Genomic DNA, 25,737 nt, shown 5'->3' with positions numbered 1-25,737 from the left:
CTGTGCCAGTAATGTCTCAGACTGTTGGCATCAAAAGAAGGTGGGTCATGCCTGGTCAAGAATCAAACTTGTAAAGATTGAATATACAGTATTAGCAACACATCCGCTGAAAGCAGTAGAGGCAATCTTTCCATGATGCCACTATTCTAGGCTTGCAGAACGTCTGACCTTCATCAGATTACGTGACTTCAAAGACCACGGGCAATATGAGTCACAAGCAAACTGAAGAAAGTGAAAGGTCTTTGCATCCATGAGTACAGAGATCTATTTTGTCATCAGCGTATTATCCATAACAGGACAAACACTGATTGTAGAAATACCTTTTTGCCATAAACATCACAGAAACAGGCTATGAAATGAGTCAGAAAACAAGGTAGTTTACTGGCCATTTTTTTAGAACACTGGCAGGGCCAATGAACTTGCCCTGAGCCTGGCCTCACTCTGAATGTCCCAGACCCCTGCTGCTTGTTTGTGTATTATGTTAACCCACAAATCAGACTAGTGGCATAAGTGCATCAGGAGTGACATATTGTGCAGGGTAACAGTAAATTTACAAGAGCAATTTCATTCTCAGCTCTGTAGTGAGTTCAGATAAAACATGTGCATATGTAAATATTGCAATACAGAATTTAGCAATATGATCCCACAAACGCCGTTGACAACAGTAGTGAAGGTTAATGGTCTGTACCATATTGAATTATTATTTGGTGTGGGTAACTATCCACCTTGAGGCATCATCACAGCGGGTCATCAGTGTGAACCCTCAAAGTCACTAAATTAACCTGAGATCAAGCCCCTGGAAGCTATGGCACCGAGCAGGCAGGCCTAATGTTAACACAGCTTGTAATGTATTTTACTGTATAAGAGTAACAAGTCAAAATGTGAAACAATAAAAAATCCCAAATCAAATTTGAAAAATAGAGTAAACTTTATTAAAAAACAAAAACAAAAGAGACATATAGAGACAGAGATAACAAAATGATATAAATCAAATAAGAGGAACAGGAGATATGTACTTTTAAAGTATGAAGTAGTAATAGTGCCGAAAAGCACAAATTTCCTATGATGATCAATGGTCAAGGTATGCCAGGACCTCGGTGCAGTTTGATGCTGACAGTGATGGAGTGTAGGTCAGATACAAAAAGCAGGTTTGTCCTGATTAAAGAATTTTCCTTCTGACTTTAGTCTTTTAAGTTCCAATCCACCACATGAGTACACTTCTAATGCCCCGCAGGACCTCAGGGGAGGCACTTAGATACTCACAGAGTGTCAGGCAGAGGCCAATCGTAGGTTCCAGTCCAAGTCCAGTTACCACTGGTCAGCTGGGCAGTTGCAGGAAAGGCCTCTTGTAGCCTGTTCTATCATTGTAGCTTTACCAGCAGGTAAGACTTATGACCCTTAGAGCCCACATCTTCGTACTGGGTACAAGAGGGAGCAGTTTACAAGCAACAAGTCTAGGATTTTTTTTTCAGTTCAGATCCAGAAGTGTTCTGAGGTGGGTGTATGGAGATGCCACATTTATGTCAGGCACAGGCTAGTGGGTGGGACTTGCTCCTTGGTGTGCCCTCACTAATGGGGTAAAAGTTCTTGGGGCCAACCCTACCCACCTGGAACATGTTCAAGACGGTAAAGACTTTGGCAACAATGAACTTTGACTCTGAGGGCTTCGTATGTGTATGAGGTGTGTACTAATGTAATCCTAGTGTCCTCCCACATCTAACAGTAGAATCCAGCTTCAGATAGCCACTGTACCCCCAACAAGCCCAAAGACAGACATCTAGTAGGACAAAAACAGAGTTTTCTAGCAACCAGACACCGGATACAAAAGAATTGTCTTGGCATCCTGTATTCTTCCTTTCAAATGCACCCCAGGTGATATTTGTACACTCCAGCAACCTATCAAGCAGGATTTGCCATTCTAGTGTCAAAAAAGTTCTGCACAGCCCCCATCCTTCATATTCTGTGATATTCAGATGAGTGATTACTGCCCATTCGGGCTAGCCTATTGTTTTCTCCTGGGAGGCATTTCATAGCGTTTTTCACAACTATTCAAATGTTAATCACTGGCAGGAGAAGTCAGAGGCCAAAGGCAAATTATCCTCAAGGAACTTCAGACAGGGAAGAGGTAACTTTAAAAAATATACATTTCCTTAATATATAATAAAAATCCAACTTCACCATTAAATTAGATTTTCAATAACTATTAAAAATAGATGTTTTTTTTCTTCCATGCCCAAGCATTAGGTATTAAACTGTACTCAACTTTTCTACATAGGACAGCTAGTCCTACCACAGTTAAAAATAATGTCTGGGTATAAGTCACTGCATGTCACTGTAGGGACATGTTAACATTACATTTCTACAAGTCCTAATTTTAAATGCCTTCTGGACTGTAGCACCTACATTTGTGTGACTAGTTAATATTTAAAATGGAGGTTTATTATGAAAGGCCAAAGGGGTTTATTTTGAAAGGCCAAATTGCGTTTATACACTGCTACAGTCCGGCATAATACAGGGAAGATCAGAAGCCATGTTTGCACTGTCACTGTAGTGGTTGTCACAATAGATGCTACAATCCCCTCGTGGCACTTAACTTCCAGGCCCTGAATACACTTTGTAACATATTCTAAGGAAATATAGGCAAGTTAATGATGCCAATTAGGAATATGCCAATTAAACCATGTTTAAAGGGGAAAAACAGGAATATTATTTCTTGATGGCAAGTGCATAAAGATCTAAATCCACCAAAAATAGAAGGCCCAATTCACAAGGGTAACATTAGATTTTTGATCTAGGTTTAGACCAAGTCTTATTTTACGACTTTTTAGTATTCAGAAAGGTAAGATATGAGTCATATCTTCACGGCTGCCCTCAGGGTGGAATCTCCAAACCTGAGTGCAGATTCGGCCCAAGTTCAAAGAGCAAGGGTGTACATATAGATCTGACTCGTATCTTACCTTTCTGAATACCAAAAAGTCATAAAGTTTGACTTTTGGTCTAAATTTACATCCAAGTTAAACTTTACCTTTGTGAATCGCGCCCATAGTCTCCAGCAAGAGGTGAAAACTCCAAGGTGACCACTCAGAAAAAGCGAATATTGTACACAGTCACATAAAATGCAGAAGAGTATATCATTAATCTTAAACATAATACTTGTTACTGCTGAAAATTTAGGAGATGGGTGGTCAGAAATTTCCAGAATTGCATCCTCTTACGTAAAATTAGACTTCAAAATGTTAGAAATCCTTTAATCAAACAAAGTTCTGCAGTGGCTAAATAAAAAATGTCTTTAAGCTTACTTATAAAATGAAAGACATTTTCTTCTTTGAAAAATCTCTGCCACGGTGTGCAGTGAAATTTATATTGAATTCAGGATGATTAATAGGAGCAATGCACTGACTCTAACAGTGCGTTGCAAAAAAAAACACATTCACAGATTGACAAATGTCAATAAAGCCATGTTCTATCGCACCACATTCAATGAGTATGAATAAAGGAATCTTTTTCATTCCACCAAGCAGCATCCCAAACAAGCATTGGCAAAACCAATAGGTTTCACCTATGGGAGATTTATTGACTTTGTCAATGCTTTTATACATGTTGCATAGCAGTTGATCTGCTATGTAATATGGCTTAAAGTTAAAAGGCTTCACATGGGTAAAAAGCAGGAATGGACGAAATAAGTAGAAATTCCAGCATAACTGTGATACCCATTTCAGTGATAAAGCTGGGGTGGGAAACGGGGTCTTCCTAAATCAATTCCCACTCCGTCACTACACTCCCATTTGGCCAAATAACATATTTTGCAGTAGCAGGTCAGTGCAGCACTGTCTTCTTAGCTGCCTGCTCATAATACAAAGAATTGTAACCTGCTGACAGTAATTAAAATGAAGGAGTACTTCACTCTCCTCCAGACAGCCAAACCCCGGGAAGGCATCCTGTCAAGGAGGGCAGAGAATGTATCATCCTGTAATGAGAGGAGATCTGGCAGCCTCACTTATTTCAATTATTGATAATGCACGTGGTTTCTCAAGCTTTTATTTTACCGCAGATCACACGATGTTTATTATTATTATTATTATTATAGTACTGTTGTTGCTAATAATAATAATAATAATAATAATAATAATAATAATAATAATAATAATAATACAGTGGGACACAAGTTATTCTCACTGGATTGGCAGTACTACCAGTAGCACTGGGCTGGTCTCCAATGAACTGTTCTATTTGTGAAAGCCATAGTCAGGGCTGCATTACATTTTTGGAGTGTGTTTTAATTGTGATGTAAAAAGGGTTATTGACATACATATGGGCAGAGCTATACCATAATGTAGCACATCATTACATTTGGGCCCATAAATAGAGACACACTTGACTGATCATGACAACACTGAGTTTATATTCACAGACAAACCATGGTTAGCTGTATTTGACCAAGATAAGTAGTGCAGAATTGGAATTCCTGTTCATGTTTGAATTTACAAGAAATAATTAAATACCCTTTTTAAGGTTACGCTGTTAACAGTATCTTTACACTTGTTTTATTGGTTAATAATGATCAAAACAATAATTAAATAAATACTAACATGACTCTTCTTCTGTTTAGGTCACATTCCCAGTTATACAAGATATGTACATCAACAATCAGGTGAAAACCTGTGCCACCTACAAAGCAGATAATAAAGTAGTACCATTAAACTGTGTCTCAAAACTTGAATGGATTTGCAGTTTACCAAGAGGTGATAAAGGACATCATATTACTTTGTTACACCAATCTTTGAGTACTGGTACAAATAATAGTAAAAATAAGTATATTTGATTGTAATTGCACATAGCTGGGAAAAGATCCGTATATTGAAATTTTTACATTGGTATCCAGAGAAGATTACTAATATAGCACCCAGATTTTTACGGTACTACTAATCTTATCCCCAATGAGATTTCTCTTTATTTAGTGTAGTGACCATCTAAGTACTGGAAACGGGAAGAGAGACCCTTTCTCAAACAATAGAGTGTGGGTAGAATAATCCTACCCGGTGAAAAGATAATGTGAGGATAGAGGATTTAAGATAAGCAGTGTCCCCATTTCAGTATAAAGTAAAGAAAAGTCCACAGGGAATTTCCCCACTCCATCCCGCGATTGCATTGGCAAGGTTCTACATTGTCACCATATTGAGATTACCAATACAATGTCAGCCACTAACTCATCTGGTAAGTTTCTATATTGTCACCGTATTGGGATTACCAATACAATGTCAGCCACTAACTCATTTTAGTTAAGCATAATATAGAAAGTTCTGTAAGCTATTTTAATTGAAATAAAGGTAAAACATTAAAAAGTTAACTATTTCCTTGTGATGAAATTATTCATTAAATAATTGAAATGTTATCTAAGAAGAGAGCTGGGAGGATATCCTCAAAAGTAAAATTTAAAAACTACTTTTAAGAATAATATTTATTATTGTAAATTTAAGAAGTTTTATTTTCTTGATACAGAAAGAGGAGTTTGAAGTATCTAAAAAAACAAGTTAATTCTAAAAGAACTATTATTATTCACATTATTAACAGCATTAACAAAGTACTAGTAATGTCATTGAATAATTGCATTATATATTTATTATTCTTAAAATGTAGATACATTGAAAATGCAATGTCAAAAGCTACTAGCAAATAAGGAAGCTATTCATCACCTTTAAAAAACAGAACACATGAGCTTCATGGTTGAATTGGATTTAGAAAACAGACTAAAAATAATGCTTAGGATCAGGATAGAATAAAGAATATGGTAAAAAATAATTAATAAGATTAGGATTAGCTTTAGAATCAGAAAAAAGAAAATTAAGTAATCATTATATTAAGGGTAGGATTAGAATGACAATAAATACAAATAATTATTTGAATTACAAAAATTAAAGATTAGAAAAGTGCAATATTTTCATGAAGGATAATACTTAAATAAAACAATATTAAATTGAAAATAAAAAGCTACTGTCACAGTTAAGAACACAATGTTTCACAGAACTAACAAAGAAAACAGAGATAATAGATATCACAACTCTGACTTGTCACTCTACTGGCCACTGTTGTCTACTGTATTGAAGTGGATATCTAAAAAGAAGAATGGATTGTTTATACCTTATGTTTATATTGAACCTTCAAACTTTTGTTGTAACAAAGTATATACCTCTAAAATATGTCTGTGCCTCAGAATCTCTCGGGTACTGATGAAACTCTGACTGGTTCTCAACCATAAACAATATATGCATATCAATATTATTCTCCCTTCTCTGATAAACAAAACTATATTCTGTTTTGTGAGTACACTCTCTGTCTGATATACATTTGGAATGGTTGTATTAAAATGTAATAAAAACATTCAGCAGAATTATATTATCAGTTTCCTAAACACATATTCATATCTTAAACACAGAACATTTATCCTGCAATTTCAAATGCCTTTTTAAAGTGATGACAGTCCTTTTAGTGTCCTCGTATACCCTTAGAATTCAAAAGGTGCATCAAACATATATGTTTTATAATACATTAAGGTCAACTCTGAAACAATACTTTAATGTATCTATGTTTATTTCCAAAAACATGTAGCATTTAAACATGATGTTGTTTTTTTTCCAGGTGCTAAAATAAAGATACCAGACTGGCACGTGCATGGTATGAAAATGTATTTCCATTTTTCCACCTTGACTGTTCCTAGCATGGGAATATCATGTTTCTCTTTGTCACTTCCTGTTTTATAAGAATGGAATGGAATATTTCAACTTAAGCAAGGAAGATTGTTACTCTTATTTAAGGGCTACAAATTATTTTCATTGTAAACTATTTAGCACAGTAGTTTTTTCATAAATACTGCATCATACTGTATTTGTCTCACAAATGATCTTCATCCTTTAGGCCAGCTGAACATTGACATGACTCTTTGGATTGTATTTAAAAATGACTTGCTGTGTTTTTTTAGTGATTTTCAGTGAAGAGGGCCACATATGCAAGCAAGAAATCAATCAAGTAAAAATGTCTAATGCCAAAACAGAATTTAAATGAGTAATGTCTCTAAAAAAAAATAAACTGCGCTTTTACATGTTTAACGCTGCAATGCAAAAATGGATAAAGAAAAACAGAGAGGAACTAGCTCGTTCTAAATACCAATAATAACAATTAATCTATCCCTAAACCAAAATCAAAAATCAGTAGTGACATAAAGTTTGCAGATCCCTTTATATTAGACAAAGACAGCTCAGATGTTTGTGGCACGTTGTTATGTAAACCGATGATACTAAAATGTTACTTGCACAGTAAACCAATCAAACTGGTTATTTCCAAAACACCTACTTGCAATCAATTTTCATTGGACAGGGACATGAGAAATGCAACTTAACATAATGGTTTGTACTTAGAGAAATGTTATGTTATGTTATGTTGTGTTATACTTTATTGTTTGATTAATAAAAACCACTGCAATACAATACAAAAATAAAAATGCCAATTTCAGACAACACAAAATTTGAAAAAATATCAGATACAAAAGCTAAAATCTTAACAGTATAAGAACGATAGGGAAGGCTAATTATGGTCGTTGGAAGGCGAACCTGACCAGAATCGATATAGTCATTAATGGAACTACATGTTCAGAGAGAAAACGATTTATCTGCAATGTCATAAGAAAGCAGAATTCCTGAACGAATGACCGAGTGTGGCCAGACATAAGTTAGCAATCTTGGACCTCTGGATATTTGACCAACAGACAGCATTGTTTAGCAGTGTTACCTAATCAAATCCAAGAGGAAGCAGGTAATTACCTGAATGGGATTAAAAACTATTTTCCTAAGGAGATGATAAGGCATATTAGATGTCATTTATGAATTATCAATGCTCAACTTATCAAATAGTTATCCCAGGTTGACCTTTGTCAGTTTCTTGCAGAACTTTTGTAAGAGTTTCCCCCCGCAACAAAATGGAATTGACTCGACCTTGAGCCAAGTTATTACAGCCAGTCATCAGGAGCGAATGTTATGAGTTAAGAACTGCTGTTTTAGTAGCTTTCCTCTTTCCAGATCCAGTGTCGGGCAGGTGCAAAAAACGCACAGCAAGGATTCTTGGTTGCAGCCACATAGGTAGCAGAGTTGATCAGGAAGCTGGTCTTTCCAAGAGGGACAAGTATCTTTTGTGTAAAAAAAAAAACACTCAATATAGCAAGAACTGATATTTTAATTGAGTAGGGAAATGTTTAGCTAAATATCCTTGTGGGGACAGTGTTGAAAAAGCCTCCACAACTGCCCAGGTGGGCCGTCTGTTGACCAACCAGGCCTTATCTGTAATGAGGTATAATAAGCAAACAGAGCTGTTAACTACTCTAGTAAATGCAGGCTTGCCAATGTTACACTTCCATGCTTCTTGTCAGGGAGACCAGATCCTCGGGGTCTGCGCACATTCCCAACATGTCCACCACAAGACAGCTCCAAAAACTCTGATAGCAGCATCACAGAGCCTAAGAGAGTCCAAGTGGGGAAAGGGGGATTAGGATGGGAACAGCTGGGAAGGAGACCTGTAGGAAGCAAAAGGTTAAACAACACAATATCAAGATATTATCATTTTGAGGTTCATAAAAACTCTCTGTTGAAATCTAGGGTTCAATGATACTCAGAACATGAAATAACACTCTGTTGAATCTAGGGTTCAATGATATTCGGAACATGAAATAACACTCTGTTGAATCTAGAGTTCAATGATACTCGGAACATGAAATAACACTTAGACTGAAGAAACACGAATGTCCTAGAACTAGACTCTAACTAGGCCTCAAGAAATCTAGGTACCTGGAAAGGAATCAAGAATGGTTGAGACAATGTTTCATATGGACTTTTCATGAGTTGTTACAAAGGGCCAGATGTAGCAAAGGATTTGCGCCTCACAAACGGGATGTTCCCTTCCTATTTGCGATTCTGAGTGGTATGCAATACCATTGTCGCAAATGGTGTCGCAGTTACCATCCACTTCAAGTGGATGGTAACCCACTCGCAAATTGGAAGGGGTCCCCATGGACCCAAAAATATTTTTTCAGGGTAGGTAGTGGTCCAAGGGACCACTACCTGCCCTGAAAAAAAACCAAAACTAAAGGTTTCGTTTTTTTTTTAAGTGCAGCTCGTTTTCCTTTAAGGAAAACGGGCTACACTTAAAAAAAAAACACTGCTTTATTGAAAGCAGTCACGAACATGGAGGTCTGCTGACGACAGCAGCCCTCCATGTTTGCGAGTGCCTATACTCGCTATGGGGCCGCAATTTGCGACCCACCTCATGAATATTGATGAGGTGGGTCATTGCGACCCCATAGCGAGTTGCAGTCGGTGTCTGAGACACCGTACTGCATACCAATTTGCGAGTTGCAAATTGCGAGTCGCATGGACTCGCACTTTGCAACTCGCAAATTTTTTATTTGCTACATCTGGCCCATACTATCTAGGAATATAAGAACCTTGTAGAATAATGTTTCAGAACAAACATTGCCTCTTTAACATGAGGACAAAAGGTAATCTAAACATTCCCTGTTTTAGAGTCCTGTACTAAGGACTTAAAATGTACATAGAATGTAACATCTTGAATTTAACACCTCTTCAGAAAATTCAAGAGCCCTGGATAATTGTGTGCACTTCAGGAAACACTACACATCAAAGTTTTGATTGCCATGAAATGATCACGCACAATGTAAGCTATCTGAACACCTAGGTTTTAAATGCGGGAATTGAATCGCGCACACTGCTGATTCCAACAAGTATATGCAAATGCCATGAAATGATTGCGCACTCTGTAAGTGATCTGAACATCAAGGTTTAAATGTGGGAAATTAATCGCGCACAATGAATATCAAGAGTTAAATGCAAGGAATGTATTGCGCATCTTGCCGATTCCAATGCCAGCATGCAAATGCCAAGAAATGGTTGCGCACAATGAATATCAAGAGTTAAATGCAAGGAGTGAATCGCACGTCTTGCCGATTCGTAAGCCACCTTGCAAATGCCAAGAAATGGTTGTGCACCATGAATATCAAGATTTAAATGCAAGGAATGAATTGCGCGTCTTGCCGATTCAAATGCCATCATGCAAATGCCAAGAAATGGTCGCGCACAATGAATATCAAGAGTTAAATGCAAGGAAGGAATTGCGTGTCTTGCTGATTCAAATGCCACCTTGCAAATGCCAAGAAACGGTTGCGCACAATGAATATCAAGAGTTAAATGCAAGGAATGAATTGCGCACCTTGCCGATTCGAATGCCACCTTGCAAATGCCAAAAAATGGTTGCGCACAATGAATATCAAGAGTTAAATGCAAGGAATTAATCGCGTGTCTTGCCGATTCGAATGTCACCATGCAAATGCCAAGAAATGGTAGCGCACACTGAATAACAAGAGTTTAATGCCAGGAAATGAATTGCGCGGCTTGCCAATTCGAAAGCCAATATGCAAATGCCAAGAAATGGTCGTGCACACTGTTGCCGATCCGAATCTCAAAAGTCAAATGCCAAGAATGAATCGCGCATCTTGCCGATTCGAATACCAACATGTAAATGCCAGAAAACCACGAGTACATTCACACGCACAAGGAAAATCTTTCAACATTAAAGCTAGGCCCAAAAACTCAAATGCCTTTGAATACGGGATCGGGGGCCCAGCCCGAACACCGTCTTACCGCCCTGTTCAAGGATCACCAATACAATGAAGGGCAAGGCCTGGAAAGTCAAAATAGGCCTCTGGAACAGGAGCTCAGGAAGTTGCTGCTGCTCTGCACTGGGACCTCTGAATAGTGAGCACATGGAGCAGGGCTGGCTCCCTTATATAAAGTCTGGCCCAGCCCACAAACCACACCCAGTCATGCTGCAGGGAAAGCTTCTAGAAGGTCCTAGAAAGGGACCACACCCTGATACACTCTGTAAGCCTGCAGCAATACCTTCCAAATGAACATTATTTGCAAACATCATTAATAGTGGTTTCAAAGTAAAACTCTACAATACAAAAGGTTAACAAACTGCATATAAACACAATGCATGAATTATGCTGTTGCATAAAGACTAGGTTTTTGCATTTTAGTCACCCGTAGGGCACGCACTGCCCTGATGTTGACAATTCTTCCATGCCCAAACTTTGGATGGCTTGGTTTAAGTAGCTGCCCCAAGTTTGCTGTTGTTTTGTTGCACCTGCACTTCTTGCCAATAGGAATGGGTTAAGGAGTGGTTCTCCGAGGGACGTAGTCTCAAGGATGCTTTGAGAAGGCTACCTTTCACTGAAAGACATGGGCCCTGATTTATACGTTTTGGTGCCAACACAGTTTTGCACCAAAAAGTTTAACACCAGCTTGCATCATTTCTGAGCACTAGCCGGGCACCATATTTATGGAATGGTGCAAGCCGGTGCAAAGGGTAGGCTTGCGCAAAAAAGTGATTTTAGCCGGGTGAGGCTGGGGTATGGAAGAAGGGGATTTTGCACCAAAAAATGACATTAGGCAGGTTAGAGTAAAAACTCTGACCAGCCTAGCTACATTTTCTGACGCAAAACCATCCATACCACATGACTCCTGTCTTAGAAAAGACAGAGTCACGCCACCACCCCAATGGCCATCACAGGGTACCAGGGTCCCTGGCCATGGCATATGCATCCAGTGCCATGTAGGGTGGCTCACTTCAGGGATCCCAATGGCAATTAAAAAATATATATATATACTTAATTGTACTTACCTATACTTACCTGGGATGGGGTCCCCCATCCTCCTCTGCCCCTCTGGTGTGGTTGGGGGTGTCCCTGTGGCCTGGGGAGGGCACCTGTGGATTTATTCCATGATATTCCACCATGGAAATAGGCCCACAGGTCCCCTAAAGCCTCCCCTGAACCAGGCATTAAATAATGGTGCAAAGCAACCTTTGCACCCTTATTTGACCCCTCCTCCCCCGTGTGTGATTTTAGCACAGGGGATAAATATGGAGCTAAAGCCATGGAGTAATTTTTTGCATGGGAACGCCTACTGTGCATCTCACTGACGCAAAGTAGATTTCCACATCCCAAAAATTACTTTCATTCCATAAATTTGGCACTAGACCGGTCTAGCACCAAAGTATAAATATGGAGTTAGTTTTGCACCAAATTTGCGTAAACAAAATTATGCATATTCGGCGCAAAACAAATATAAATATGCCCCCTGATTTTTTAGGCTCATCTCCAGTCTTCTCTTAGTCCGGGAGGCACTTTTCTGAATGTTAAAAACAGTATATACTTTTACTTGGCTGGCGTTTAGAATCGAGATCTTCCAGTCCTGAAGAACTATGGTCCCATAGGAAATAGCTAGAAGCAGCTGGGCTGACATAACTTTTAAGATATGAGAGAGATTTGGGCAATCCAACTTCTTCTTGAGAAGCTTGAAGCTGTATATTAGTGGGTGAACCTTCGCCTTGATCGAGAGCAAGTGGCACTTCCATTTCAATCGGGGTTCAAGGTGAACTCCTAGGTATTTGTATAACTGCACCACATAAGAATTTTCCCTACCAGGAACCAACTGAAAGAGTTATAATTTGCTCCATTGAGACATATCAGTTTTGTTTTTTGCCAAGTTTATGTCTAGGCCTTGCTGGTCCATAACAGTTTTAGGTGCAGTGAGACTCTGTTGTACGCCCCTTGGAGTATGACTCAATAATAGGATGTCATCAGCGTATTGGAGGCACCTGACTTTCTCTAAGCCTAAGGTTGGAGGAAGATTGTTTGCTTGTGCTAACACAGTGTCAAGATCTGCCAGGTATAAATTAAACAGTAACGGAGCCAAAACACAGCCTTGCTTTAGGCCAATCTCTATAGGTGTTTTCTTTGTTAGTCTGGTGCCATCTCCGATTTTTACCTGAATCCAAGTGTTGGTGTAAATATCAATAATGGTGCTTAGCAAGTTGTCAGGGATCCCCATTTGGCCAGCTTGGACCATAGCCTTCCCCTTGGGTCCCGGTCGAAGGCTGACTTAAGACCAATAAAGCAAGCATAAAGGTTCAACTTCTTATGTCTGGCCTTTTCCATAATATAGGAGAGAGCAATTAGATCTGTTGATGTGCCCATGCCCGCCCTGAATCCTGTTTGGAATCTCAGGAATTGCTTATTTTCATCTGCCCATGTTTGGAGATGTTGTAATAGGCAGGATGCATGCAGCTTGGCTTCCACATCGATCCGAGCTATTAGCCTGTAATTCGAGGGCAGAGCAAGGTTACCACTTGCGTAGATTGTGTGCATAATGCTGCCTCTCCATGATTCCGGGATCTGTTGGGTTTGAGTAATGATATTAAAAAGTGGCAAAAATATTACGCCAGTATTCAAAGTCATTTTTAAAGATTGCGTATGGTAACCCGTTGGGTCCAGCAGCCCCTTCTGACTTCATTGTTTTGATCAGAACGACTAATTGTCCTGGCTCCCAGACTTGATCATAGGTTTCCTTATCCATGGTGGCCAGAATCTTCTCCTCTGCTTATTGATATGGGGGCTGGTTGTTTCTGATGTATGATTGAACGCCCTTCTCTTTGACTAAGGGCTTAACTGGCGTGTTTCCACCGGCTGTTAGGCCATAAAGGCTACAGATGTGGCTTTCCCAGGAAGCTGAATCGATTTGGGAGCAGTGATGTCTGTTTTTGCCAAGTGACAGTTCATTCACAAGGCCCCAGAAGTGCTTAATGTTTGGTGTTTTGCTTGCTTAAAGTAGTTCCGACCATGACTTTTCTATAAAGCTTTTCTTTTCTGTCCAGCAGTCAATGCGATACTTTTTTTTCATGGCCCACAGGGAACGTTTTTCCCGATGTTTCCTGGACTGCTGCATAATTTGTGTTTTCTGAGTGCACAGGGACTTGTTAAACCAGGGCTGCCAGCCTTGGCCCTTGTTTGGGTCGAAAGCCTGACGCTGCCTGGTTGAGTTGGAGGTGGCCGAAAAGTTTGCGAGCAGACCGTGTTTTAGCTTGGCCCAGTCTTTGTCCCAGTCACCTTTAAAAGCAGGCTCCTTTTCTTGCAAAACTGCTAAATTCATTCTCACTTCAAGGGGCCCTGTGATGCGATACACTTCATTCATCACAGCCCCTATCCCTTTTTGACGCCATTTTATTGTTTTGAAATTGAACGTGACTGGGGGTGTGATTAAATCGCTCGAAGTTTGCAGCGGTTCTATTTTGAGTGCAAGTTCCAATGTCTTTGGGAAGTGATTGCTCTCTTTTCTGCATTTGATTTGAAAATTCTGCACCAGGGATACCACGGAGTTGTTTATAAATGTATACTCAATGGTTGAGCAAGTTTTAATCCTTGCGAAGGTTATAGATATTGAGGTGTCCATCTCACTAATTCCATTTAACAAAGTTAAACCTAAGTTTTCCAGATGTTTCCTGGGTGTACTTGCAATCCAGTTCTTTGTGGAGTCCCCCTTTATGGCCAACAAGTTGAGACTGAAATTGCCGGAAAGAAAGAATATATTCTCATGGTGCTGTCATTGTAAGACCTTAATTAGTTCACTCAAAGCTTCCACTTTGCCCCACTTATGTGCTTTTTTTGGGTGGATGTACAGGTTTATAAAGATTAGTTTAGTTTGACTGTTGTGGGGCCTTCCTAGTGTGACCTTGGTTACCTGGATCCAGTCTGACCCTGTGTCGATTGTAACTATGTGTCCAATTAATACTGTGGAAATCCTGGTTGCCAGGCCCCCTTTTGCATGACCATATTTACTGGAGCACTTTGCTGGAATATACAAAGTTTTATACCCGGATACATCGGTCATCACCAAGCTCCAAGTTTCTTGAAGTAGGATGATGTCATACTACTGGAGGAAGGACAGCGCTTCTGGGTCTTGTAATTTTGAATCAATACCGTGGACATTCAATGAGCAGATATTGACATTTGGTCTCACAGGACCCTGGTCCCTGGTGATTATGCTTTTGTCAGGAACGTTTTTATGGGTTAAGGAGCTGATGTTCTTTGAGGGCTCGATACATTTGGCTAATGCCTTTGTCACCTACGTGCTTTAAGATTGTTAGTTTTTCAATGTCCAATGGATTTGTTACTGCTCCTGGCCCTCCTCCCAGCACTGAGTTATTGCAGAAACTAGAGGCCCACAGCGGACATGGATAGCAGTGGTGCTCTACCTGTTGTAACTCTATGCCCCAGGAGTCAAAGATGTCACAATGGGAGACTAGTTGGTGTATTAAGCCTCCAATGAACCATGTGGTGAGTGTGGCTTCTTGGTCGTTCCTGTATGGATGAGATTTAAATTCAACAGAGAGTAAATCCACCAATGAGACCTGAGAGAGCTCTCTTATTTCCTCATTCAGTTTCAAGATGTTTCCTCTGTTGAGAATATCAAAGCTTCCTTCTAACTTGAAATGTGGAAGAAAGAGTAATTTATTTGCCTCTGGGGGCATGAGTGCTGGCGACACTGCTCTTTTCCGTTTCTTGTATTCATTCAATGGTGCTCCCTTAAAAACAGGGTCTTCTCGGCATTGATGCTGATAGCTTAACGATGGGCAGTTGCTGGTTTTGCTCCTCTCTTCCCCTCTTTTGGCCGTGGCTACCTCCTCAGCCTCCTTGCTGTTGTAGGTTTAATATTCTAGTGGGGAGTGCGGCTCTGATCTTTTGGAGGGACAAGCCGATGCGTTTTCAGTGTAAGCTGACTTTCTGTTGCCCAGCCTACTGGTTGAATTTACCCTTTGGCCTTTTATATTTTCCCTTTAGGGGTGCACCCAAAATGATCCTTTGTTACTCATTTCGCTGGCCCCTATCTACAACAGGGAGTATTAGTCTTTGAGAGCTTAAGCTTGTGTTGGGCCAGTTCTCAGCTTTTGAAATCGGATTAATATCTGGTGATAAAGGCAGGTCCATAACTTCTTTACTGGAGTTTGGCAAAGGTGGTTGAATCCATTGTGCAAATTATTGTCATAGGTTTTTCTGCTGGGTGGTTCTTTCTGTTTTTTCTTGCTTTTCTTTGCTTCTTCTTTTCCCTTTTTGATTTTGGTGACTTTGGACTTCCTGAGGCACTATGGAGGGTGTTTGTCTCTGTTGTTGTAGTTATGCTCTAACAATTTTCCCCAGAGTTTTTGTACCCCTTTCTGTGAACAGCTTAGAGACCCTCTGGGCTCTCTATGCCCTGATTCCTGTGGGGGAGTTACTATGGATAGCTCCTTTGGCGAGGTTTCTTTAATCATAACCTTTCCTTCCCGTTCTTCTAATTCTAGCACCTGGAATCTTTCACTTGTGCTTAAGGCCTGAGCCCTAACTTCCATGAGTATTTCATTGAAAATGGAAGTAATTACCTGGGGTTTGTTCCCCGAGGCAGTGCAATTCCATGCAGCTTCCTGTATGCAATTATGTTTTTGGACTCTATGAATCAGGTCATTAAGGGCTTGTAACTTTGAGTCAGTTCCCACAATGTAATTGGCCATGATGTTAAGTAAATCAATTTGGATCTATTGTTTATTGGCCAGCTGCTTTATTGCAACTGACATCACATCAAGCATCTATTAAAGCGAGTCCCACGTGCTGGCCGGTACTTCTGATTGTATCTGAAAATTATGCGGATGTTCCTGAAAGGGGCTTAGGGTGATTGCGATGGTCATTGGTTCTTCTTCATACTTTCAATTAGTTGCAAGAGGGGTAGCCAGAGCCTTCTTGTCCTATGCAGTACTCACCTCCCCCCAGATGAGTCCATTTCAAAGAGTTCTATTAGGGGTTGGTCGTGGGTTTCGGCAAGGTCCAGCTGGGCTGGATCATTTCTCATTCATGGACTTGGAGTTTGGTCTTCCCAGCTGCTGAAGTCCAAAGATAAGATTGAGTCTTCTCTGATGAGTTTGGCCTTCTTGCTCCCAGATGTGGTGGAGGATTGAGTCTTTTGAAAGTAGCTGGAATCTACCCTTTAAAGATTTTGCAGTTTGGAAGTTTGAGGATTGGGAGGAGTAGTCCTAAGGGGGGCTTGCTCTAGATTCCTATCTGTGATGCGTCTGTTACTGCCGGTGGTCCTTGAAGCCGGGAAGTTTAAAAATCTGTTATTTTATACCGCCCTTCTTTTGCTGGTGGCACTGATAGTCTCTCAGAAGCAATGAGATGTTTTTCGTCATTTGGTAAATTGTCAGAGCCTGAGGTCAATTGTGTCTCCGGGGAGCTTTGTCTTGTTCATTTTGGGAGATTTTTCCTTCCCCCATTTGAAATCCCGCTGGGATTTGCCTGATCGCATTGCAATTATGTGATTAATTTGATGTTTTAATAGATGTTTAAGAAAATTGTAGGGAGGATGACACTTATATGGTTAGTAAAGTTCTTCTCTTCTGCTCCCAAAAACGACCAAAGCTGTTGCCTGTGCCCACAGGATATGAAGGCTACCTGCCCTTCGGTCTGTACTGCCCTGGAACATTGCTGGTGGTGATAAAGTTAATTAATTAATAAATTGATGAATGATGGCTAGTGAATTCTGCCCAAGGTGAGTCATGAAGACTTAGAGGAGGGAGATCTTGGAGGACCCTCAGGTGGGGTGTGAGCTTGTCTCACAAGGGGATCCACAAGCCGCACCCAGACCCAGCTGGGCTGCTTCTGTGAGCCCCATGGGTTCTCACACATCTGCAGCTGACTACAGTTGCTGCGCTCAACTCGCCCACCGGGTGTATATTAGCTGCCACCAAACCGCTACTTCTATCTCTCTTACCACTTCTGCTGGGTCTGGGTCCAGAGCTTCCCCTTCCATCCCTGGGGAGCGACCCATCAGACAAGGGTCGCTCCCCTGGGGGGCAAACTGTGTTTAGACCATTTCTGCCCCCCTTGGGGGCAGATTGGTCAATTTTAGGGCAATCTGCCCCCAAGGGGGCAGAAACCACTAGGCACCGGGGATTTGTTTTTTGGCGCCAATGTCACGCAGGTGGAGCGACCCCGTAGGCAAGGGTCGCTCCTGGGCAGGGGGGGCTTGGGGGGGTGGGGGGTCAAATTTATTTTAGGGCATTTCCCCCCCCCCCCCGGGCCGGCTGAGCTAGAGGTCAAAATCCACAGGTAGGCACTTTGCAAAAAACACCTCTGTTTTCTGTGAAAAAATATGTTGTGTCCACAGTGTGTTTTGGGCCATTTCCTTTTGTGGGCGCTAGGCCTACCCACACAAGTGAGGTACCATTTTTATGGAGAGACTTAGGGGAACGCTGGGTGGAAGGAAATTTGTGGCTCCTCTCAGATTCCAGAACTTTATGTCACCGAAATGAGAGGAAAAAGTGTTTTTGGGCCAAATGTTGATGTTTGCAAAGGATTCTGGGTAACAGAACCTGATCAGAGCCCCGCAAATCACCCCATCTTGGATTCCCCTAGGTCTCTAGTTTTAAAAAATGCGCTGGTTTGCTAGGTTTCCCCAGGTGCCGGCTGAGCTAGAGGCCAAAATCCACAGGTAAGCACTGTTTTCTATGAAAAAATTTGATGTGTCCACGTTGTGTTTTGGGCCGTTTCCTGTCGCGAGCGCTAGGCCTACCACACAAGTGAGGTATCATTTTTATTGGGAGACGTGGGGGAACGCTGAGTGGAAGGAAATTTGTGGCTCCTCTCAGATTCCAGAACTTTCTGCCACAGAAATGTGAGGAACATCTGTTTTTTTAGCCAAATTTTGAGGTTTGCAAAGGATTCTGGGTAACAGAACCTGGTCCGAGCCACACAAGTCACCCCATCTTGGATTCCCCTAGGTCTCTAGTTTTCAGAAATGCACAGGTTTGGTAGGTTTCCCTAGGTGGCGGCTGAGCTACAGGCCAAACTCTACAGGTAGGCACTTTGCAAAAAACACCTCTGTTTTCCTTCAAAAATGTGGCTGTGTCCACGTTGCGCTTTGGGGCGTTTCCTGTCGCGGGCGCTAGGCCTACCCACACAAGTGAGGTATCATTTTTATCGGGAGACGTGGGGGAACGCTGGGTGGAAGGAAATTTGTGGCTCCTCTCAGATTCCAGAACTTTCTGCCACAGAAATGTGAGGAACATGTGTTTTTTTAGCCACATTTTGAGGTTTGCAAAGGATTCTGGGTAACAGAACCTGGTCCGAGCCACACAAGTCACCCCATCTTGGATTCCCCTAGGTCTCTAGTTTTCAGAAATGCACAGGTTTGGTAGGTTTCCCTAGGTGGCGGCTGAGCTACAGGCCAAAATCTACAGGTAGGCACTTTGCAAAAAACACCTCTGTTTTCATTAAAAAATGTGGCTGTGTCCACGTTGCGCTTTGGGGCGTTTCCTGTCGCGGGCGCTAGGCCTACCCACACAAGTGAGGTATCATTTTTATCGGGAGACGTGGGGGAACGCTGGGTGGAAGGAAATTTGTGGCTCCTCTCAGATTCCAGAACTTTCTGCCACAGAAATGTGAGGAACATGTGTTTTTTTAGCCAAATTTTGAGGTTTGCAAAGGATTCTGGGTAACAGAACCTGGTCCGAGCCACACAAGTCACCCCATCTTGGATTCCCCTAGGTCTCTAGTTTTCAGAAATGCACAGGTTTGGTAGGTTTCCCTAGGTGGCGGCTGAGCTACAGGCCAAAATCTACAGGTAGGCACTTTGCAAAAAACACCTCTGTTTTCCTTCAAAAATTTGGCTGTGTCCACGTTGCGCTTTGGGGCGTTTCCTGTCGCGGGCGCTAGGCCTACCCACACAAGTGAGGTATCATTTTTATCGGGAGATGTGGGGGAACGCTGGGTGGAAGGAAATTTGTGGCTCCTCTCAGATTCCAGAACTTTCTGCCACAGAAATGTGAGGAACATGTGTTTTTTTAGCCAAATTTTGAGGTTTGCAAAGGATTCTGAGTAACAGAACCTGGTCCGAGCCACACAAGTCACCCCATCTTGGATTCCCCTAGGTCTCTAGTTTTCAGAAATGCACAGGTTTGGTAGGTTTCCCTAGGTGGCGGCTGAGCTACAGGCCAAAATCTACAGGTAGGCACTTTGCAAAAAACACCTCTGTTTTCCTTCAAAAATTTGGCTGTGTCCACGTTGCGCTTTGGGGCGTTTCCTGTCGCGGGCGCTAGGCCTACCCACACAAGTGAGGTATCATTTTTATCGGGAGACGTGGGGGAACGCTGGGTGGAAGGAAATTTGTGGCTCCTCTCAGATTCCAGAACTTTCTGCCACAGAAATGTGAGGAACATGTGTTTTTTTAGCCAAATTTTGAGGTTTGCAAAGGATTCTGGGTAACAGAACCTGGTCCGAGCCACACAAGTCACCCCATCTTGGATTCCCCTTGGTCTCTAGTTTTCAGAAATGCACAGGTTTGGTAGGTTTCCCTAGGTGGCGGCTGAGCTACAGGCCAAAATCTACAGGTAGGCACTTTGCAAAAAACACCTCTGTTTTCCTTAAAAAATGTGGCTGTGTCCACGTTGCGCTTTGGGGCGTTTCCTGTCGCGGGCGCTAGGCCTACCCACACAAGTGAGGTATCATTTTTATCGGGAGATGTGGGGGAACGCTGGGTGGAAGGAAATTTGTGGCTCCTCTCAGATTCCAGAACTTTCTGCCACAGAAATGTGAGGAACATGTGTTTTTTTAGCCAAATTTTGAGGTTTGCAAAGGATTCTGGGTAACAGAACCTGGTCCGAGGCACACAAGTCACCCCATCTTGGATTCCCCTTGGTCTCTAGTTTTCAGAAATGCACAGGTTTGGTAGGTTTCCCTAGGTGGCGGCTGAGCTACAGGCCAAAATCTACAGGTAGACACTTTGCAAAAAACACCTCTGTTTTCCTTCAAAAATTTGGCTGTGTCCACGTTGCGCTTTGGGGCGTTTCCTGTCGCGGGCGCTAGGCCTACCCACACAAGTGAGGTATCATTTTTATCGGGAGATGTGGGGGAACGCTGGGTGGAAGGAAATTTGTGGCTCCTCTCAGATTCCAGAACTTTCTGTCACCGAAATGAGAGGAAAAAGTGTTTTTGGGCCAAATTTTGATGTTTGCAAAGGATTCTGGGTAACAGAACCTGATCAGAGCCCCGCAAATCACCCCATCTTGGATTCCCCTAGGTCTCTAGTTTTCAAAAATGCGCTGGTTTGCTAGGTTTCCCCAGGTGCCGGCTGAGCTAGAGGCCAAAATCCACAGGTAAGCACTGTTTTCTATGAAAAAATTTGATGTGTCTACGTTGTGTTTTGGGCCGTTTCCTGTCGCGAGCCCTAGGCCTACCACACAAGTGAGGTATCATTTTTATTGGGAGACGTGGGGGAACGCTGAGTTGAAGGAAATTTGTGGCTCCTCTCAGATTCCAGAACTTTCTGCCACAGAAATGTGAGGAACATGTGTTTTTTTAGCCAAATTTTGAGGTTTGCAAAGGATTCTGGGTAACAGAACCTGGTCCGAGCCACACAAGTCACCCCATCTTGGATTCCCCTAGGTCTCTAGTTTTCAGAAATGCACAGGTTTGGTAGGTTTCCCTAGGTGGCGGCTGAGCTACAGGCCAAACTCTACAGGTAGGCACTTTGCAAAAAACACCTCTGTTTTCCTTCAAAAATGTGGCTGTGTCCACGTTGCGCTTTGGGGCGTTTCCTGTCGCGGGCGCTAGGCTTACCCACACAAGTGAGGTATCATTTTTATCGGGAGACGTGGGGGAACGCTGGGTGGAAGGAAATTTGTGGCTCCTCTCAGATTCCAGAACTTTCTGCCACAGAAATGTGAGGAACATGTGTTTTTTTAGCCAAATTTTGAGGTTTGCAAAGGATTCTGGGTAACAGAACCTGGTCCGAGCCACACAAGTCATCCCATCTTGGATTCCCCTAGGTCTCTAGTTTTCAGAAATGCACAGGTTTGGTAGGTTTCCCTAGGTGGCGGCTGAGCTACAGGCCAAAATCTACAGGTAGGCACTTTGCAAAAAACACCTCTGTTTTCCTTCAAAAATTTGGCTGTGTCCACGTTGCGCTTTGGGGCGTTTCCTGTCGCGGGCGCTAGGCCTACCCACACAAGTGAGGTATCATTTTTATCGGGAGATGTGGGGGAACGCTGGGTGGAAGGAAATTTGTGGCTCCTCTCAGATTCCAGAACTTTCTGCCACAGAAATGTGAGGAACATGTGTTTTTTTAGCCAAATTTTGAGGTTTGCAAAGGATTCTGGGTAACAGAACCTGGTCCGAGCCACACAAGTCACCCCATCTTGGATTCCCCTAGGTCTCTAGTTTTCAGAAATGCACAGGTTTGGTAGGTTTCCCTAGGTGGCGGCTGAGCTACAGGCCAAAATCTACAGGTAGGCACTTTGCAAAAAACACCTCTGTTTTCCTTTAAAAATTTGGCTGTGTCCACGTTGCGCTTTGGGGCGTTTCCTGTCGCGGGCGCTAGGCCTACCCACACAAGTGAGGTATCATTTTTATCGGGAGACGTGGGGGAACGCTGGGTGGAAGGAAATTTGTGGCTCCTCTCAGATTCCAGAACTTTCTGCCACAGAAATGTGAGGAACATGTGTTTTTTTAGCCAAATTTTGAGGTTTGCAAAGGATTCTGGGTAACAGAACCTGGTCCGAGCCACACAAGTCACCCCATCTTGGATTCCCCTTGGTCTCTAGTTTTCAGAAATGCACAGGTTTGGTAGGTTTCCCTAGGTGGCGGCTGAGCTACAGGCCAAAATCTACAGGTAGGCACTTTGCAAAAAACACCTCTGTTTTCCTTAAAAAATTTGGCTGTGTCCACGTTGCGCTTTGGGGCGTTTCCTGTCGCGGGCGCTAGGCCTACCCACACAAGTGAGGTATCATTTTTATCGGGAGATGTGGGGGAACGCTGGGTGGAAGGAAACTTGTGGCTCCTCTCAGATTCCAGAACTTTCTGCCACAGAAATGTGAGGAACATGTGTTTTTTTAGCCAAATTTTGAGGTTTGCAAAGGATTCTGGGTAACAGAACCTGGTCCGAGCCACACAAGTCACCCCATCTTGGATTCCCCTTGGTCTCTAGTTTTCAGAAATGCACAGGTTTGGTAGGTTTCCCTAGGTGGCGGCTGAGCTACAGGCCAAAACCTACAGGTAGACACTTTGCAAAAAACACCTCTGTTTTCCTTCAAAAATTTGGCTGTGTCCACGTTGCGCTTTGGGGCGTTTCCTGTCGCGGGCGCTAGGCCTACCCACACAAGTGAGGTATCATTTTTATCGGGAGATGTGGGGGAACGCTGGGTGGAAGGAAATTTGTGGCTCCTCTCAGATTCCAGAACTTTCTGCCACAGAAATGTGAGGAACATGTGTTTTTTTAGCCAAATTTTGAGGTTTGCAAAGGATTCTGGGTAACAGAACCTGGTCCGAGCCACACAAGTCACCCCATCTTGGATTCCCCTTGGTCTCTAGTTTTCAGAAATGCACAGGTTTGGTAGGTTTCCCTAGGTGGCGGCTGAGCTACAGGCCAAAATCTACAGGTAGGCACTTTGCAAAAAACACCTCTGTTTTCCTTAAAAAATTTGGCTGTGTCCACGTTGCGCTTTGGGGCGTTTCCTGTCGCGGGCGCTAGGCCTACCCACACAAGTGAGGTATCATTTTTATCGGGAGATGTGGGGGAACGCTGGGTGGAAGGAAATTTGTGGCTCCTCTCAGATTCCAGAACTTTCTGCCACAGAAATGTGAGGAACATGTGTTTTTTTAGCCAAATTTTGAGGTTTGCAAAGGATTCTGGGTAACAGAACCTGGTCCGAGCCACACAAGTCACCCCATCTTGGATTCCCCTAGGTCTCTAGTTTTCAGAAATGCACAGGTTTGGTAGGTTTCCCTAGGTGGCGGCTGAGCTACAGGCCAAAATCTACAGGTAGGCACTTTGCAAAAAACACCTCTGTTTTCCTTAAAAAATGTGGCTGTGTCCACGTTGCGCTTTGGGGCGTTTCCTGTCGCGGGCGCTAGGCCTACCCACACAAGTGAGGTATCATTTTTATCGGGAGACGTGGGGGAACGCTGGGTGGAAGGAAATTTGTGGCTCCTCTCAGATTCCAGAACTTTCTGCCACAGAAATGTGAGGAACATGTGTTTTTTTAGCCAAATTTTGAGGTTTGCAAAGGATTCTGGGTAACAGAACCTGGTCCGAGCCACACAAGTCACCCCATCTTGGATTCCCCTTGGTCTCTAGTTTTCAGAAATGCACAGGTTTGGTAGGTTTCCCTAGGTGGCGGCTGAGCTACAGGCCAAAATCTACAGGTAGGCACTTTGCAAAAAACACCTCTGTTTTCATTAAAAAATGTGGCTGTGTCCACGTTGCGCTTTGGGGCGTTTCCTGTCGCGGGCGCTAGGCCTACCCACACAAGTGAGGTATCATTTTCATCGGGAGACGTGGGGGAACGCTGGGTGGAAGGAAATTTGTGGCTCCTCTCAGATTCCAGAACTTTCTGCCACAGAAATGTGAGGAACATGTGTTTTTTTAGCCAAAGTTTGAGGTTTGCAAAGGATTCTGGGTAACAGAACCTGGTCCGAGCCACACAAGTCACCCCATCTTGGATTCCCCTAGGTCTCTAGTTTTCAGAAATGCACAGGTTTGGTAGGTTTCCCTAGGTGGCGGCTGAGCTACAGGCCAAACTCTACAGGTAGGCACTTTGCAAAAAACACCTCTGTTTTCCTTCAAAAATGTGGCTGTGTCCACGTTGCGCTTTGGGGCGTTTCCTGTCGCGGGCGCTAGGCCTACCCACACAAGTGAGGTATCATTTTTATCGGGAGACGTGGGGGAACGCTGGGTGGAAGGAAATTTGTGGCTCCTCTCAGATTCCAGAACTTTCTGCCACAGAAATGTGAGAAACATGTGTTTTTTTAGCCACATTTTGAGGTTTGCAAAGGATTCTGGGTAACAGAACCTGGTCCGAGCCACACAAGTCACCCCATCTTGGATTCCCCTAGGTCTCTAGTTTTCAGAAATGCACAGGTTTGGTAGGTTTCCCTAGGTGGCGGCTGAGCTACAGGCCAAAATCTACAGGTAGGCACTTTGCAAAAAACACCTCTGTTTTCATTCAAAAATGTGGCTGTGTCCACGTTGCGCTTTGGGGCGTTTCCTGTCGCGGGCGCTAGGCCTACCCACACAAGTGAGGTATCATTTTTATCGGGAGACGTGGGGGAACGCTGGGTGGAAGGAAATTTGTGGCTCCTCTCAGATTCCAGAACTTTCTGCCACAGAAATGTGAGGAACATGTGTTTTTTTAGCCAAATTTTGAGGTTTGCAAAGGATTCTGGGTAACAGAACCTGGTCCGAGCCACACAAGTCACCCCATCTTGGATTCCCCTAGGTCTCTAGTTTTCAGAAATGCACAGGTTTGGTAGGTTTCCCTAGGTGGCGGCTGAGCTACAAGCCAAAATCTACAGGTAGGCACTTTGCAAAAAACACCTCTGTTTTCCTTCAAAAATTTGGCTGTGTCCACGTTGCGCTTTGGGGCGTTTCCTGTCGCGGGCGCTAGGCCTACCCACACAAGTGAGGTATCATTTTTATCGGGAGACGTGGGGGAACGCTGGGTGGAAGGACATTTGTGGCTCCTCTCAGATTCCAGAACTTTCTGCCACAGAAATGTGAGGATCATGTGGTTTTTTAGCCACATTTTGAGGTTTGCAAAGGATTCTGGGTAACAGAACCTGGTCCGAGCCACACAAGTCACCCCATCTTGGATTCCCCTAGGTCTCTAGTTTTCAGAAATGCACAGGTTTGGTAGGTTTCCCTAGGTGGCGGCTGAGCTACAGGCCAAAATCTACAGGTAGGCACTTTGCAAAAAACACCTCTGTTTTCCTTCAAAAATTTGGCTGTGTCCACGTTGCGCTTTGGGGCCTTTCCT

At 42.9% G+C, this 25,737-nt stretch overlaps 1 protein-coding gene across 1 annotated transcript in view; it reads left to right on the top strand.

The window, feature by feature from the left end:
* PLA2R1 (phospholipase A2 receptor 1) overlaps positions 1 to 25,737 on the top strand; it is a 1,061,792-nt gene that overhangs the window by 785,753 nt on the left and 250,302 nt on the right. Inside the window, exons 15-16 of the mRNA XM_069224206.1 lie at positions 4,610 to 4,742; positions 6,637 to 6,672. Coding sequence (XP_069080307.1) covers positions 4,610 to 4,742; positions 6,637 to 6,672 — 169 coding nt within the window. The remainder of the gene's footprint in view (positions 1 to 4,609; positions 4,743 to 6,636; positions 6,673 to 25,737) is intronic.

This window comes from Pleurodeles waltl, chromosome 3_1 (genome assembly GCF_031143425.1).
Source record: "Pleurodeles waltl isolate 20211129_DDA chromosome 3_1, aPleWal1.hap1.20221129, whole genome shotgun sequence".
In the NCBI taxonomy this organism is placed as follows: Eukaryota; Metazoa; Chordata; class Amphibia; order Caudata; family Salamandridae; genus Pleurodeles; species Pleurodeles waltl.
Note: the sequence above shows the minus strand (reverse complement) of the source record. Positions and strands in the feature narration are given on the sequence as shown.